The following is a 14,102-nucleotide window of genomic DNA, read 5'->3' as shown; positions in this document are numbered from 1 at the left end:
ATGAGATTTAGTCTCTCTGACCCAAATCTGAGAATATTTTTATTGTTAGGTATGATTTTGTCCAGAATTCCATGACTGTCTGTATTGTAGGTAGAGAGATAACAGAGAAACTATGATCTATGATGCCATTCTTCTACATTCTCTAACTGTGTTCTCTAATTGTGTACTTCTTGTAAATGAAATAATGCTGAAGTTAAACAATTCATCAATTTGCTTGGGACCCCCTGGAACCCCCTCAAGGACCCCTGATGGTCCCCGGACCCCACATTGAGAACCACTGCTATATTAGAATGGGTTAGGGTTAGACACTGATTTAAACAATTTTGAATGTGGTCTGATGGTTGGTACAGTTGCGGGGGCAAAATGGGATCCCACCCCGATTTGTACTTTTATTTTGACGTTGGTTTGTAATACTCAAAAAACGTTGCATCATATTTAGGAGGTTTACTTTGAAAGCGCTAACCGGAAGTCATATTGTTTACTCTGAGAGTGTTGACACTGGTGGAAAAGAGCCGGTTCAACATTCCCAGCATTTACAAGATTAGTCGTTTCAACTTCAGACGGTCCGTCAGGCTGCTTTCAAGGCTGGTTGTTCACAACATGGCTCCAACTATTCACGAATACTCTTCAGGAGCAGGTAAATAAAGCTAACAGCTACCGTTAGCATCGTTAGCTGCTTAGCTTGCTAGCCCTCCGTCTCCAAAACTAACTTACTGCTGTCCAGTTGTGACTGGGGACCACCACGTGTTTCCCTATGACAGACTAGTTATACTAATTAGTACCTAATATGACAGACTGTTATGACTGTTCTGGTTAGTATTTAATATGACAGATATGCCAGTTGTTCTGAAGAGTATTTAATATTCTGACTAGTATCTAACAGTATGACAGTCTAAAGTTACTAACTAGTATCTAATATGACATATTAGCCTGGGTATTCTGAATAATATCTAATGTGACAGACTATTTATTCTAACTGATATCTAATATGACAGAGTTGTTATCCATAGGAATTTATTGCAACCTGAGCACACCAGGTTAACCAGCCAAACCAGCCAAACACTGGCTGAGTGACAATTCCAGTTCACATTATTTTAAGATAGTGCCATTCTATTCTATTCTATTCTATTCTGCACTTGTTGCAGTTGTTGACTGACTCTAATCTTTCCCACTCTCCGTTGTATTCTTTGACCATCCCTAGTGGCCAGTTGAATTCCGTCAAGCCAATCAGAATCAGACCGAGAATAAGGCGATTTTGCCTTCAAAATAAAAGCGTAAAATCTGCCACTTTATTATATGAGTAGCACTCAGTGGAGTCAGAATAAATATGCAGTGACACTCTAGCAGTAAAACAGATACTAAGAATATTAGATTGTGTTAGAGTGCATGGAATTTCCTGATGGTACAGTGTCTTATCAGACACGATTAGATGAAACTTCAATGATCTAACAGTATGCAGTAAAAATGAATAGCATTTAAATAAGAATAGAGCAAATGGGGGTTATATGAACATATGCAACTGATAAATTCACACTAGAACTTTAATTCATTTTCACACTATTCCTATTAGGCATGGGATGATATGAAAATTTCATGTCACAATTATCCTGGCCAAAATAATTGCGATTCACAATATCATCCCGATAATCATCAAAATATGCTTAAAACTCCTAAAATGGCACTAAAACATACTGGAATCACTTTACCTGACATTTTGTTAAGAAACAAATATTTTTATTGCATCTTTTTTTTGTGAACATCCTTTTTAGTGAAAAACAAACAGGTAATCACAATTTGAGAAAAAAAATCCATTAATAAAAAGAACCTGATATCCAAGCATTCACATGGTTCAATTAGTTATGTGTTGTAAATGCACAGTAAATGAATAACTTGTTCCCCCTTGTGGCAAATGGCAATTCAAACTAAATCAGGAAATCAATAGGACTGTACGTTAGTGAGCTGGACAGCTTTTTCAAGTCACTCGTGGGGATATTCACGCTCATGTGAGGATATTCACGATTATCCCGATAATGGAAATTCACCAAGATAAAATTATCTTAAGTGTTTTTATCACGATAAAAGATAAAATCTTATATCCTCCCATCCCTAATTCCTATTCAAGGTCACATGGGGACTGGAGCCTATCCCAGCATGCATTGGGCAGAAGGCAGGGAAGCACCCTGCACAGATCAACCAGCCAAACACTGGCTGAGTGAGAATTCCAGTTCACATTGTCAGGCTGATTGACATCAGTTAGTTACCATACTTTGAGATAGTGCCATAGTATACTATTCTATTCTATTCTATTCTGCAGTTGTTGACTGACTCCCACTCTCCATTGTATCATCAGGTGTTGTGCAATATAGTCAGTATCATATAGGCCTATCCACTGGCCTGCAGAAACCAGGCAACATTTCAGGAAGAGACATGTGAGAGGTTGTGTTGTCAACTTGTCACAATGCCATAATTCTACTCCATTGCCAATACTTATAAGTTAAAATCTAAAAAACGTATATTACTACCATTCCACGGCAAACAAGAAAAACCACCAAGAACTGTTATCAAACTTGACTTGGACAGCTTAGTATCAACTTTTCCACACACTTATTCCATGGGAACTACGTATAAAAGCAAAAATGGAGCTGGGACTTTAAATTCCAAGTAGTTATTGAGAAATTAATGATCAGTTATGGTCCAAAATGGCATTATTTTCAGATGTCCGTATCTCTGGAAAAAATCAGGTCAAAAATCAAATTGGTTTGGCAGGATTACAGGGGCAACCAACATAACTCACCAATAACTTAAAAACAAGTAATTTATCAAGAGAGATGTTATGAACTTATTTTTGTGGTAGGCTATATTTAGAAAATCATGTTTTTTTTTACCATTTCATGGATATTTGTATATATCTAATGTGTTTCATGCAGATAATGTGGACATAATCCTTAAGAAACTCCTTTATTGTCTAGGCTACTTCAGAGGGTTAGGGTTAGTTTTGCTTTATTGACAGGTATTCTCATATTGCCAAAGCATTAAATTGTGTAATTATTTAAAAACAAAAACAAAAAAATGTAGTAGTTATAATAACCAACCAACATGGGACACAACATATTTTGCTGTTAATATTGAGCATTCATTTTTCTCACCTAATATAGCCTGGGCAGTATTGAAGTTTATTGGATATTTTTTTATATTTTATCAAATTTGGGATTGTATTCTTTTCTACGAATGTTTTAGTAACAACTAGATTGAGCAAACAGAGCTGTGTTTTGCATGAAAGATTTGGAATTTATGAAGTTTGCCCCTCAATTGACAGACATGCACATGCCTGACCCTTGTTTGGATGGTGTATTTTCTTGTTGTATACTTTCATGTTCTTGCTCATTTCTCCAAAGCTGACTGCCCCAGCTTTGAATGAAACTCCAGGTCGCATTTAAACTAATTAAAAAAAACCTGCAAATGCCACAATGGTTGCCCATCCTTGAGCAATAGGAATGATGTTTCCTTTCCAGGATGCAGATGTCCATTGGAGGCGGAGTTACGAGCGGTGCTGCAGCAAAGGATCATGGTCCTGGACGGCGGCATGGGAACTATGATCCAGCAGCGGAACCTGGAAGAGGAAGATTTCAGGGGGGAAGAGTTTAAAGAGCACCCGCTCCCACTGAAGGGCAACAACGACATGCTCAGCATCACACAGCCAGATGTCATTTACCAAATACACAAGGTACTTCACCAGGCAAATACACGAGGTACTTCACCAAGGCAAATACACGAGGTACTTCACCAAGGCAAATACACGAGGTACTTCACCAAGGCAAATACACGAGGTACTTCACCAAGGCAAATACACGAGGTACTTCACGAAGGCAAATACACGAGGTACTTCACCAAGGCAAATACACGAGGTACTTCACCTAGGCAAATACACGAGGTACTTCACCTAGGCAAATACACGAGGTACTTCACCTAGGCATGTTTACCAAATACACAAGGTACTTCTCTTAGGTATATTTAGCTTACTAAAATTTATAACCTCCTCCTCTCTCCTCTTCTCCTCTCCTTGTCTCCTCTCCTCTCCTCTCCTCTCCTCTCCTCTTCTCTCCTCTCCTCTCCTCTCCTCTCCTCTCCTCTCCTCCTCTCCTCTCCTCCCCTCTTCTCTCCTCTTCTCCTCCTCTCCTCTCCTCTCCTCCGTTAGCTAAACTCAGCATGAGTAACAAACTAAAACTGCCAGTTAGAAGAAATTGTCTCTCTGCCCCGACTAATCTAGCGCTACGTTACTTCAAGTCTTCTGCTGGTTTTGCTAGCTTCCTTACAGTCAATAATTAGTTAAGGTTAGCTAAGAGACATAATTAGCTAACAGTTACTGATGGCAAATTTTGTGACAGAGTTCAAAACGTAAGGTAGGTCAAGTTCCCTCATATTAGACCTTATTGGTTAAATCAGATAAAACAGACCCCTGCTTAGTCTTCCAGATGAGTTTATTGAGGTATTTCCCAAGGAAGAGAAAGGCAGGAGATGAGGAGGAAGGGAGGTAAAGTTGGACAAGAACTAGTAGGCTAGGGTTTAGTAAAGTTACATTTGTCAGATTCACTCCGGAACTGCGTACAGGTGTGTTCCGGCCCAATGACCCCCTTGATTTAGCCTAGATTTGTTTCCTCTGCCAAGAGACTCGGGGCCATCTCTTAATCAAAGACGCCCTCTAGAGGCCATGTCACGAAGCGACATCTCACTAAGCGTTACCTGACTGACTCACTGACTGACTGACTGACTGACTGACTGACTGACTGAATGCCTGACCTGAATTTGCCTTGTGATGCCCTCGGCTGCACCATGGGAAAAAGACAGAGAGAGTGAGAAGTGTGTGTGTTGTGCAGTGATGAAAGCCATGTGTGTATGTAGCTAGGCTGATGTGACTAGTTCGGTGAATTCCTACAGCAGTGGTTTTCAACGTGGGGTCCGGGGACCACCAGGGGTCCTTGAGGGAGTCCTGGGGACCCCAGCAAATTGATGAAATGTTAAACTTAAGCATTATTTCAAGTATTATTTCATTAGTTAACACAGTTAGAGAATGCAGAAGAATGACTACTTCACTGTTATCTCTCTATCAACAATACAGACAGTGAATTGTGGGCAAAATCATAACTGATGAAGTGTTAAACTTTAAGCATTATTTCCTTTTACAAGAAGTTACCACAATTAGAGAATGTAGAAAAATGACTATTTTGGTCATAGTTTCTTTGTTATCTCTCTACCTACAATACAGATAGTCATGGAATTCTGGACAAAATCATATCTGACAATGAAGATATTCTCAGATTTGGGTCCGAGAGACAAAATCTCATCAAATGGGGGTCTGTGGCCCTAATGTGGAGTAAATTAGGAGTCCTTGTATGAAAAAGGTTGAGAATCACTGTCCTACAGTATGCACTGAGTGAATTTATACAGTATAACCTGGTGAGTGAAAGACGGAAGATGATTTCCTTTGGGTTATGTCTGTTGTGTGCCAGACTACCATCAGCAGTGATAGTATCAGTGTCTCAGATTAACTTTTTGTTTTGGCTCACCTGCCAAGGGCTGCTAAACTAAAAAATGCACCTGCCAAGGATAAGTGTGTGTGTGTGTGTGTGTGTGTGTGTGTGTGTAACCCAGTGTAACTCCTCTGTGTTTGTCCATAGGAGTACCTGCTAGCTGGCGCTGACATTATAGAGACCAACACATTCAGCAGCACCAGCATTGCCCAGGCTGACTATGGACTGGAACACATGGTATGAAGCATGATACAGCTAACACCTGCAACATTTCTCATTAAAGAAGCCTGTTGATCATGAACCACACACCCACTGTAAAGATGCTGAAAAATTTCTCACTGACTGCATTTACATACCATATTAACCCAGCTCTTGTCCATACTCTGGTTAAGGTCTTATTTAAGTTATTAGCCTATATGCAAGGTGCTTTATAGGGCTGGGCGATATGGTTGAAATCAATATCATGATAATCATAAGGATTTTTCTCGATATCAATATATATCACGACATGGTTCATGTATGCAAAATCACGTTAAATAATCAAATGAATGTTCATCTCATTGAACCGAATCGTGATGTTAGGTGTGATGTCAAACAAAACTGAAATATTCAAATAATATTCCTACCATACCTCATTTTATCAGATAAGAGTTTTTAAGTAAAATTTGCTTGTCATCATCAATTTAGACAGCAGAAATGTGTGTCACGATATCAAAATATCTTCATATCATCACGATATGATTCCACTGAAAAACGATAAACGATAATATTGAATTATCGCCCAGCCCTAGTGCTTTACGATGTATGTCCTTCGTAGGCCTCCGTAGTGCAGTGGCTTTGCTGTGTGTTATTTACAAATTTGTTGCGGTTTCTGTCGCCCTCTAGTGGTCCGAATTTTTTGAGACTTTTCACGATTTCCACACCGCTGTGGCCGTAATTGTAATCTCGATTAATACACGATTAAAGATTAAAACGTTTATTTTATTTTTCTTTATGACTAAACCAATTGTTGATGGGTTTTTGAAGGAAATTGAAACTTAAAACTGTATTTGAGTAAACAACAAACTTTTTTTTTTCTGTATTCCTGTGTATTTCTTTGTGTTTCTTGCGCAGGCTTATCGTCTTAACAGGACATCGGCGGAGCTGGCCAGGAGGGCAGCCAGGGATGTCACCAAACAGACCGGTCAGTCGGCTCTACTCAAATCCATCTACGCAATCCATAACACAATGTCAGAAATGAATATATGTGAGCTGTGAATGAATCCAATAATTTAGCTGTTCACAAAGCAGTGACATTAAAGGACCAAGTCTCTGTCTGAAATGAAAATAGCAAGGCCCCTTAAAGAACGGATGGGCCTGTTTTCTGTTAAAAAATAAAATGACAGTCAAAAGGAACATGAGCATAAATAACAAATGTAGAATTATCTTTATGTAGAACATGTATTGGCCCATTCTAATTGATTGCTCATCGATTGGTACATCCATACCTTTTAGTATTAAAAATATTTGGGCACATTTATTAACACCACCAAATCAGTATTTTTTTTTTAAACTTTTTGATATTGGACCTGTACTTCAGCATCTCATGTGCTTTTACACTCATGGAAATATGAATAAATGACTCCAAATGGTCCGATTTGTTATTTCATACAGTGTATGTGCTCTGCCCCAGTTCTGCCTCCTTTGCATTCAATTTGTCAGCCTGATCTTTGTCTTCTGGACTCCGTCTTCACTTCACTTTTCCAATAAGCAAATAATATCCACATTTTTCTTTTAGGTGATTAACAAAACTTAAGGAATACACAAAGCAAGAACGGTTTGTTCTCTTGATAGGAACAGGAGAAATTGATCATTTTAGATAAGATTTTAGATGTTCCCATGATTAACTGGCCAAAACATAGATGATGTGACATCGCGTCTAGATATTTCCAGTGCAGCTACAATGGAGTTTAATAGCAGAAACATGTTGAACTATCTGAAACATCAATGGTACTGAGTGCAAGGGCTAGACCCACCATTCTTTAACATTACAACCATAGTAGTCTCTAGAAGGCTGGTGTGATTTAGACGTGTAGCGGTAGCTGAAGAAATGAAGAGCTTAAATCTTTGGGGATTTCCCCATGTGTATAACATTAACCAGTAATCTGTCTGTTTTATTACCAGGCTGTAAACGCTATGTGGCTGGAGCAGTGGGTCCCACCAATAAAACCCTGTCTGTGTCGCCCTCTGTGGACAGACCCGACTTCAGGAATATCAGTAAGACCATCTTTTGGTTCGTTTTTTAACGATTGAGTCACAGTATTTCTGCTTTGTCAGACAGTAGACAATGTGCAGAATGTTACACAGAAGATAGGAGAGGCATGTGATAAAGGTACAATGTATGAACCTTGGTCCTGTCACCTGGTCCTGTCACCTGGTCCTGTCACCCCGTCCTGTCACCCCGTCCTGTCACCCCGTCCTGTCACCTCTTTTATACTCATTGTACACAAATGACTGCATTTCACATTGTGACTCTCTAAACTTTAGAGCTGCAACGATTAATCGATTAATCGATTAATCGATTAATCGATTAGTTGTCAACTATTGAATTAATCACCAACTATTTTGATTGACACTATGTGTAGTGTAGTATAGTAGTGTATGGCAATAAAGTCTTGAATTACCAGGTATTGCCATTGCTATTGCAATAGCATGCTATTGCCATGCTAGCTAATGCAAAGAAACCCTGGGTGTGTTAAGCTTCCTTTGTTGTATACCCACCTTGCCCCTGGTTAAGATGGGAATAGAAATGTGCAGGTAAACATAGCCATTGTCTTATGTATTTATATATTTTTGGGGGTTTTGTTAGGCTGTACATTAAAAAAGAATAAAATAAATAGAGAGTCCAGTTTTTAACACATACCATCACAGGAAATGTACACTGTAATGTATGTAATAACACTTATTTAAATGTGTGTGTGTGTGTGTGTGTCCTCCCCAGCGTTTGATGAGCTAGTAGAAGCCTACTCAGAGCAGGTCAGGGGCTTATTAGACGGAGGAGCAGACATCCTCTTGGTGGAAACCATCTTCGACACTGCAAACGCCAAGGTAGCCCTTGTCTGATTGGTATCTGTTAATCATTTCATTTACTTTATTTCATGCATTTAATTTTCTAAAAAAGAAATAGCTTGGTAAAGCGGTGCTCAGAAAGCAGGCATCATATGCGCATTAGGAGCACTTTGGGAATGCATGATAATTATAATCTGAGTATATCATGCTCAGATTATAATTATCATAAATAAACACAATGTGGAAAACATTTAGGGGGTTGAATACTTTATGGGGCAGCTGTATAATCAATGAAATGATGTTAAATTGATTGTAACTTTATGTGTTTCTGATGATTAAATCATAGGAAAAGTTTATCTCTGCTTCTACTGAGATTATAATCTTTTTATGATGCATCACAGTGCAGTGTTACCAATAGTTAAAATACAGTATATTTAACATACACTTAAATATTTGATATACATTTATCTCTTATTTCATGTATATTTTAATATATAATCTCATGTTATATATGACATATAACATATTATGTTGTATACTTATTTCATGTAGAACTTTATTCACCCAGGATAGCCTCTTCAGAAACAGTATTAAAAGTAAAGCAAAAGTTAAGTTTTCGTTTTTTCTGGATTTTCATTTAATTTTTCAAAGGAAATCTGCATTTAACTGTTATGAAAGCATTTGTGTTTATGAACAGGGTTTTCATGTCACTGTCTTCTGTTTCATTTTTCAGGCAGCCTTGTTTGCCATCGACCTGCTGTTTGAAAAGAGCTACGAACCAAAACCTATATTTGTACGTATAAAATCTATGATGTTTAATGGGAACAGTTAAGGGCTAAGTAGGGCTGAACGATTTAAAAAAAATATCTAATTGCGATTATTTTGACTGTTATTGCAATTGCGATATGATTTGCGATATTAGAGGGAATGATCATTTTTACATTTCATTTTCATTGAAAAACATATTAAAATGATTATGGTGTGATTTTTGCGGGGATCTGTACCAAACAAAGATGTTTTCTTAAGTCTGTAGAATATGATGTGTAGGCCAGGACATCTCTGCAGCACCACAATATTTAATTTAAAATGCTATTTTGACACATTTCACCTTTAACAAATATTGCACCTCCTGCGATTTGAAAATTGCAGCAGGCCATATTGCAATTTTGATAAAATTTCGATTAATTGTTCAGCCCTAGGGCTAAATGTAGATACAGGATAGTGGAGACGGCTATAGAGGCTTTGCAGTTGTGTCAAAATCTCCTAGCAATCATGTATGTTTCCATCAGAGATCCACTGGAGAATTATCTGTAAGTAATGGCTAAAAACATAACAACCAGGCTAGAAAAAGAGAGATGCCTGAGATAGATTGCTGTGGTGTGGGTATAATTCAGTAACCAGTAACAGTCATCAGTAAAAGTGAATAGTCTGATAAGGCAGATTTGTTTCCAAATGTAGGTTACTGTGACACAGTGAACTGTGACACAGTGAACTGTGACACAATGAACTGTCACAGTAACCTAAAAAGTTCAGTCACTCAGCTCAGTTAACCTGAACAAACAGTTGTTTTTTGGCTTTGTTAGCTAGCTCAGTGATTCTCAACCTTTTCTACATCAAGGACCACTAATTTTGTGCACTTTAGGGCCATGGACCCCCATTTGATGAGATTTTTTCTCTCAGACCCAAATCTGAGAATATTTTTATTGTTAGTTATGATTTTGCCCACAATTCACTGTCTGTATTGTCGATAGAGAGATAACAGTGAAGTAGTCATTCTTCTGCATTCTCTAACTGTGTTAACTAATGAAATAATACTTGAAATAATACTTGAAATAATGCTTAAGTTTAACATTTCATCAATTTGCTGGGGACCCCCTGGAACCCCCTCAAGGACCCCTGGTGGTCCCCGGACCCCACGTTGAGAACCACTGAGCTAGCTAACTAACCAGCAGTCTGTGTTTCACACAGGCTTTTCAAACTTAAACATTTTTGCCTACATACAGTATATTTAGCTCTCTTATGGCACTGGGCCCATTGATTTCTGTAACCATTTTCAAGTTGAAGCAGTAACTTTGCTAACAATAAGCTACACACTTGGGATCATATAATTATAAATTGTCCCTCTGGTGCTATACTTTTATTATTATCCTGTGTTTTCTTTGCTGTGTCCTATAACTATTTGCTGCTGCAATGACCAAATTTCACCCCGGGGATCTTTTAAAGTTTCATCCTATCTTCTCTACCAACCCATAATTTACCATTTATCATATTTTGCTACCATCTACCGTATTTCCTCTAATAGTGGCCGGTAGTCAATTACAAGCCGGGTCTCCGATAATGTCCGGGTCTGTGGTCGACACGAACAAATAAAGGCCGGCCCCAAATACAGGCCGGGGAAAAAAACAAAGGAAAAAACAACAGTGGATACCGGTAAACTCCTGGTGCCTGTTATATAATGTAACTGTAGTTTATAGTAACGTTCAAGTGCCACAAGATGGCAGTATGACACAAGATGGCTCGGCCGGCGGAAGTCTCTGGAGCGTGCCGTCATCGATTACCGTAATTATCGGTAATGCATTGCAGTAACAAAAAAACGGCTACCTAACGAACCCCAACAGAAGCAGATCAGAAAACAAGGAGGCTTCGTACTAAAATATGAGCAAATATACTTATCAAACAGAGGGAATTAGAAATAAAGGCCTGTCTCTAATATAAGCCTGCTTCCAATAAAGGCCTGGTACCCTCTGCAGTTGAGGTAAATAAAGGCCCGGGCCAATATTAGAGGAAATACAGTATCACATTTTGCTACCATCTAACTAGACCATAATTATTGAAATCAATGAGCTGCAATCTGAAGGGTTGCAAATTGAATACAGCATGCACCTCATACAGAATGAATGAATTTATTCATCTCATCTTGCCGTCTTGTTGCCTTCATCATTCAGATCTCAGGGACCATAGTTGACCGGAGTGGACGCACTCTGTCCGGCCAGACAGGGGAGGCTTTTGTGATCAGTGTATCCCATGCTAAACCACTATGGTGAGTTACATCAGGAGTTAAATAGTATTATATCAGTATTATGAAGGTGTAGCTGGTAGTAGGTTTAGACTGACTATCGGTTTGCTGATGTTGGCCTTTTATTAAATCACTGCTATCGACCAGACAGTATCTTCTGATATTGTTATTGTTATTATCCTGGTTTTAGTGTCCCGTGGTCTAAATATTTTTTAGAGGCTGTTCCACTGTGACAGGAACACATTTCTGAGTGAATCACCGAATACTTTAGTATAATTAGTACTAGCTCTTTGAGGTACTTGGTGTTTGTTGCTCACGTTAGCTCTTCAACACCATTACTCATCTTGTTTTTCCATTGTTGCTTTATATATTTTTTTTTTAATTGTACTCCATTTTATTTTCCTAACTCTCCTGTGTCTGTGTTACAGTGTCAGTCTACCTTTTCGGTAACACTTTACAATAAGGGTCACTAAGTTAAGGGTTAATTAATGCTTAATAAGCATTAATTAAACCTTAATTAACAGTTAACTAATGTGTAATTTACTAATGGTGTTCATGTTAACTAAGGTATTAATTTCCACATTATTTAATAGTTTATAAAGATGACTATTAAATAATGTATAAATTAATACCTTAGTTAACATGAACACCATTAGTAAATGCTTAATAAGCATTAACTAACCCTTAATTAACAGTTAACTAATATGTCTGGTAATATGTCTGGTAATGCTTATTAAGCATTATCTAACCCTTAATTAATGTACCCTAATTGTAAAGTGTTACCACCTTTTCTAATGTCTTTGTTTCAGTGTATTTCACATCTGCTTTTTTAAATAGTGTCTTATCTCTTATCTGAATAAACAATACAAAACAAATGTTATGATCCAACAAATGCAATTGTATTTCTTTTTTGGTGACTATTTTAGAAACCAAGTGGTACGGAGGTTCTGCAACAACAGAATGAAAAGCCAAAAACTGGAATATACCGGTTAACAGAAACCTTGATTCCAGTTGTATATTTATCATGGTTTTGATTTGTAATTTCCCAATAGTATTGTCCATCTATGTGTTCCAGTATTGGCCTGAACTGTGCGCTGGGGGCAACAGAGATGAGGCCATTCATTGAGGCCATAGGAAAAAGCACCGAAGCTCTCATCATCTGTTATCCCAATGCAGGTAAACCCACACTGAGTCTGCAGATTTGCATCCACAGCTTTAACGAAGCACTGGCCTGGCACAGCTTGTTTGTTGACGTCTTGCAATAAAGCATCAGGGCCTTAAATCCAACTTTACATCCAGATATATTTTCCATTTATGCTTGAAATTAGAGCTTGCCTCTGGCCAAATGCTCGTAAATCTTTGTAGTGACTGGTGAGTCTGTAGCCATCTTATCTTCAATCACTGTGTTAACTTTTCAGATTTTAAATTTGCTATTGTGGCTCGTTGATGGGAAAAGTTTTATGCCTTAAAATAGAAGCTTTGCTTGGATATTATAGAGCAGTGGTTCTCAACCTGGGGTCCGGGGACCACCAGGGGTCCTTGAGGGGGTTCCAGGGGGTCCCCAGCAAACTGATGAATTGTTAAACTTTACCATTATTTAATTAGCAAGAAATTAACACGATTAGAGGATGTAGAAGAATGGCTGTTTTGTTCATATTTTCACTGTCATCTCGCCACCTACAACACAGATAGTTATGGAATTCTGGACAAAATCATATCTAACAATAAAAATATTCTCAGATTTGGGTCAGAGAGACAAAATCATCAAATGGGGGTCCATGGCTCTACTGTGGACTAAATTACGGTCCTTGATATGAAAAAGGTTGAGAATCACTGCTCTATAACATTGGTTCTCAACCTTTTTGGCTTAAAACGAAGCAATGTCTACTCGCAATCCCAGACACAAGCATGTAGAGTTTTAACCAAGGAATGATTTTCCCTTTTCAGGTTGTTTCATTTGATTCATTATCAGAGGAGGCACAGAGGCTAAAAACAATTCAGTATTTTACAAGAAAAAAAGCAAAAGTTAAGGAAAAATCAGAAAAAATAGACATGATAAAACATTTGTATAGTAGAAATATGTTTTTTTCCTATTCCATAAATCACCCTGCGACCCCCCCCAAAATTATCTTGCGACCCACTGGGGGGTCCCGACCCCCAGGTTGAGAACCACCGTTATAGAGGATTCAGTGCGGGCACGTGTTCGGGGCCTGGTCAAGACAACAGCATCACTGGCTATGTTTACATGCAGGGAGAATTCCTTTCTCAATTGGTTAGTCCAGTATTCTGGTTTTTGGTCAATGCATGTAAATGTCATAACTGAGTTAGAAAAACCCAGTAAGCTCATACTCATGAGCAGTGTGGTTAAGACGCCTGGCCTACTCTCATATTAAATTGATTACTGGAGACATGGAGACCTTACTGCTTTAACTTTTGGCTATTACTGTCTATGAATCTCAGTTGCAGAGCATTATGGGTACATTTTGAGGGGAAAGTCAAAGAGGGAGGGG

General features: G+C 38.3%; 1 protein-coding gene across 1 annotated transcript in view; it reads left to right on the top strand.

Moving 5' to 3' along the window:
- Positions 1 to 517: 517 nt before the first annotated feature.
- The window catches only part of mtr (5-methyltetrahydrofolate-homocysteine methyltransferase), a 49,741-nt gene continuing 36,156 nt past the window's right edge, over positions 518 to 14,102 (top strand). The window contains exons 1-9 of the mRNA XM_071546124.1: positions 518 to 637; positions 3,513 to 3,724; positions 5,676 to 5,765; positions 6,642 to 6,711; positions 7,692 to 7,784; positions 8,509 to 8,615; positions 9,310 to 9,369; positions 11,522 to 11,616; positions 12,668 to 12,768. Of these exons, the coding sequence (XP_071402225.1) occupies positions 601 to 637; positions 3,513 to 3,724; positions 5,676 to 5,765; positions 6,642 to 6,711; positions 7,692 to 7,784; positions 8,509 to 8,615; positions 9,310 to 9,369; positions 11,522 to 11,616; positions 12,668 to 12,768 (865 nt within the window). The 5' untranslated portion in view covers positions 518 to 600. The remainder of the gene's footprint in view (positions 638 to 3,512; positions 3,725 to 5,675; positions 5,766 to 6,641; positions 6,712 to 7,691; positions 7,785 to 8,508; positions 8,616 to 9,309; positions 9,370 to 11,521; positions 11,617 to 12,667; positions 12,769 to 14,102) is intronic.

This window comes from Centroberyx affinis, unplaced genomic scaffold (genome assembly GCF_046629955.1).
Source record: "Centroberyx affinis isolate AG114_WGS23_722 - 3 ecotype Tasmania unplaced genomic scaffold, CSIRO-AGI_Caff_v1 ptg005132l_1, whole genome shotgun sequence".
Lineage (NCBI taxonomy): Eukaryota > Metazoa > Chordata > Actinopteri > Beryciformes > Berycidae > Centroberyx > Centroberyx affinis.
This window is presented reverse-complemented; position numbering and strand designations above follow the sequence as displayed.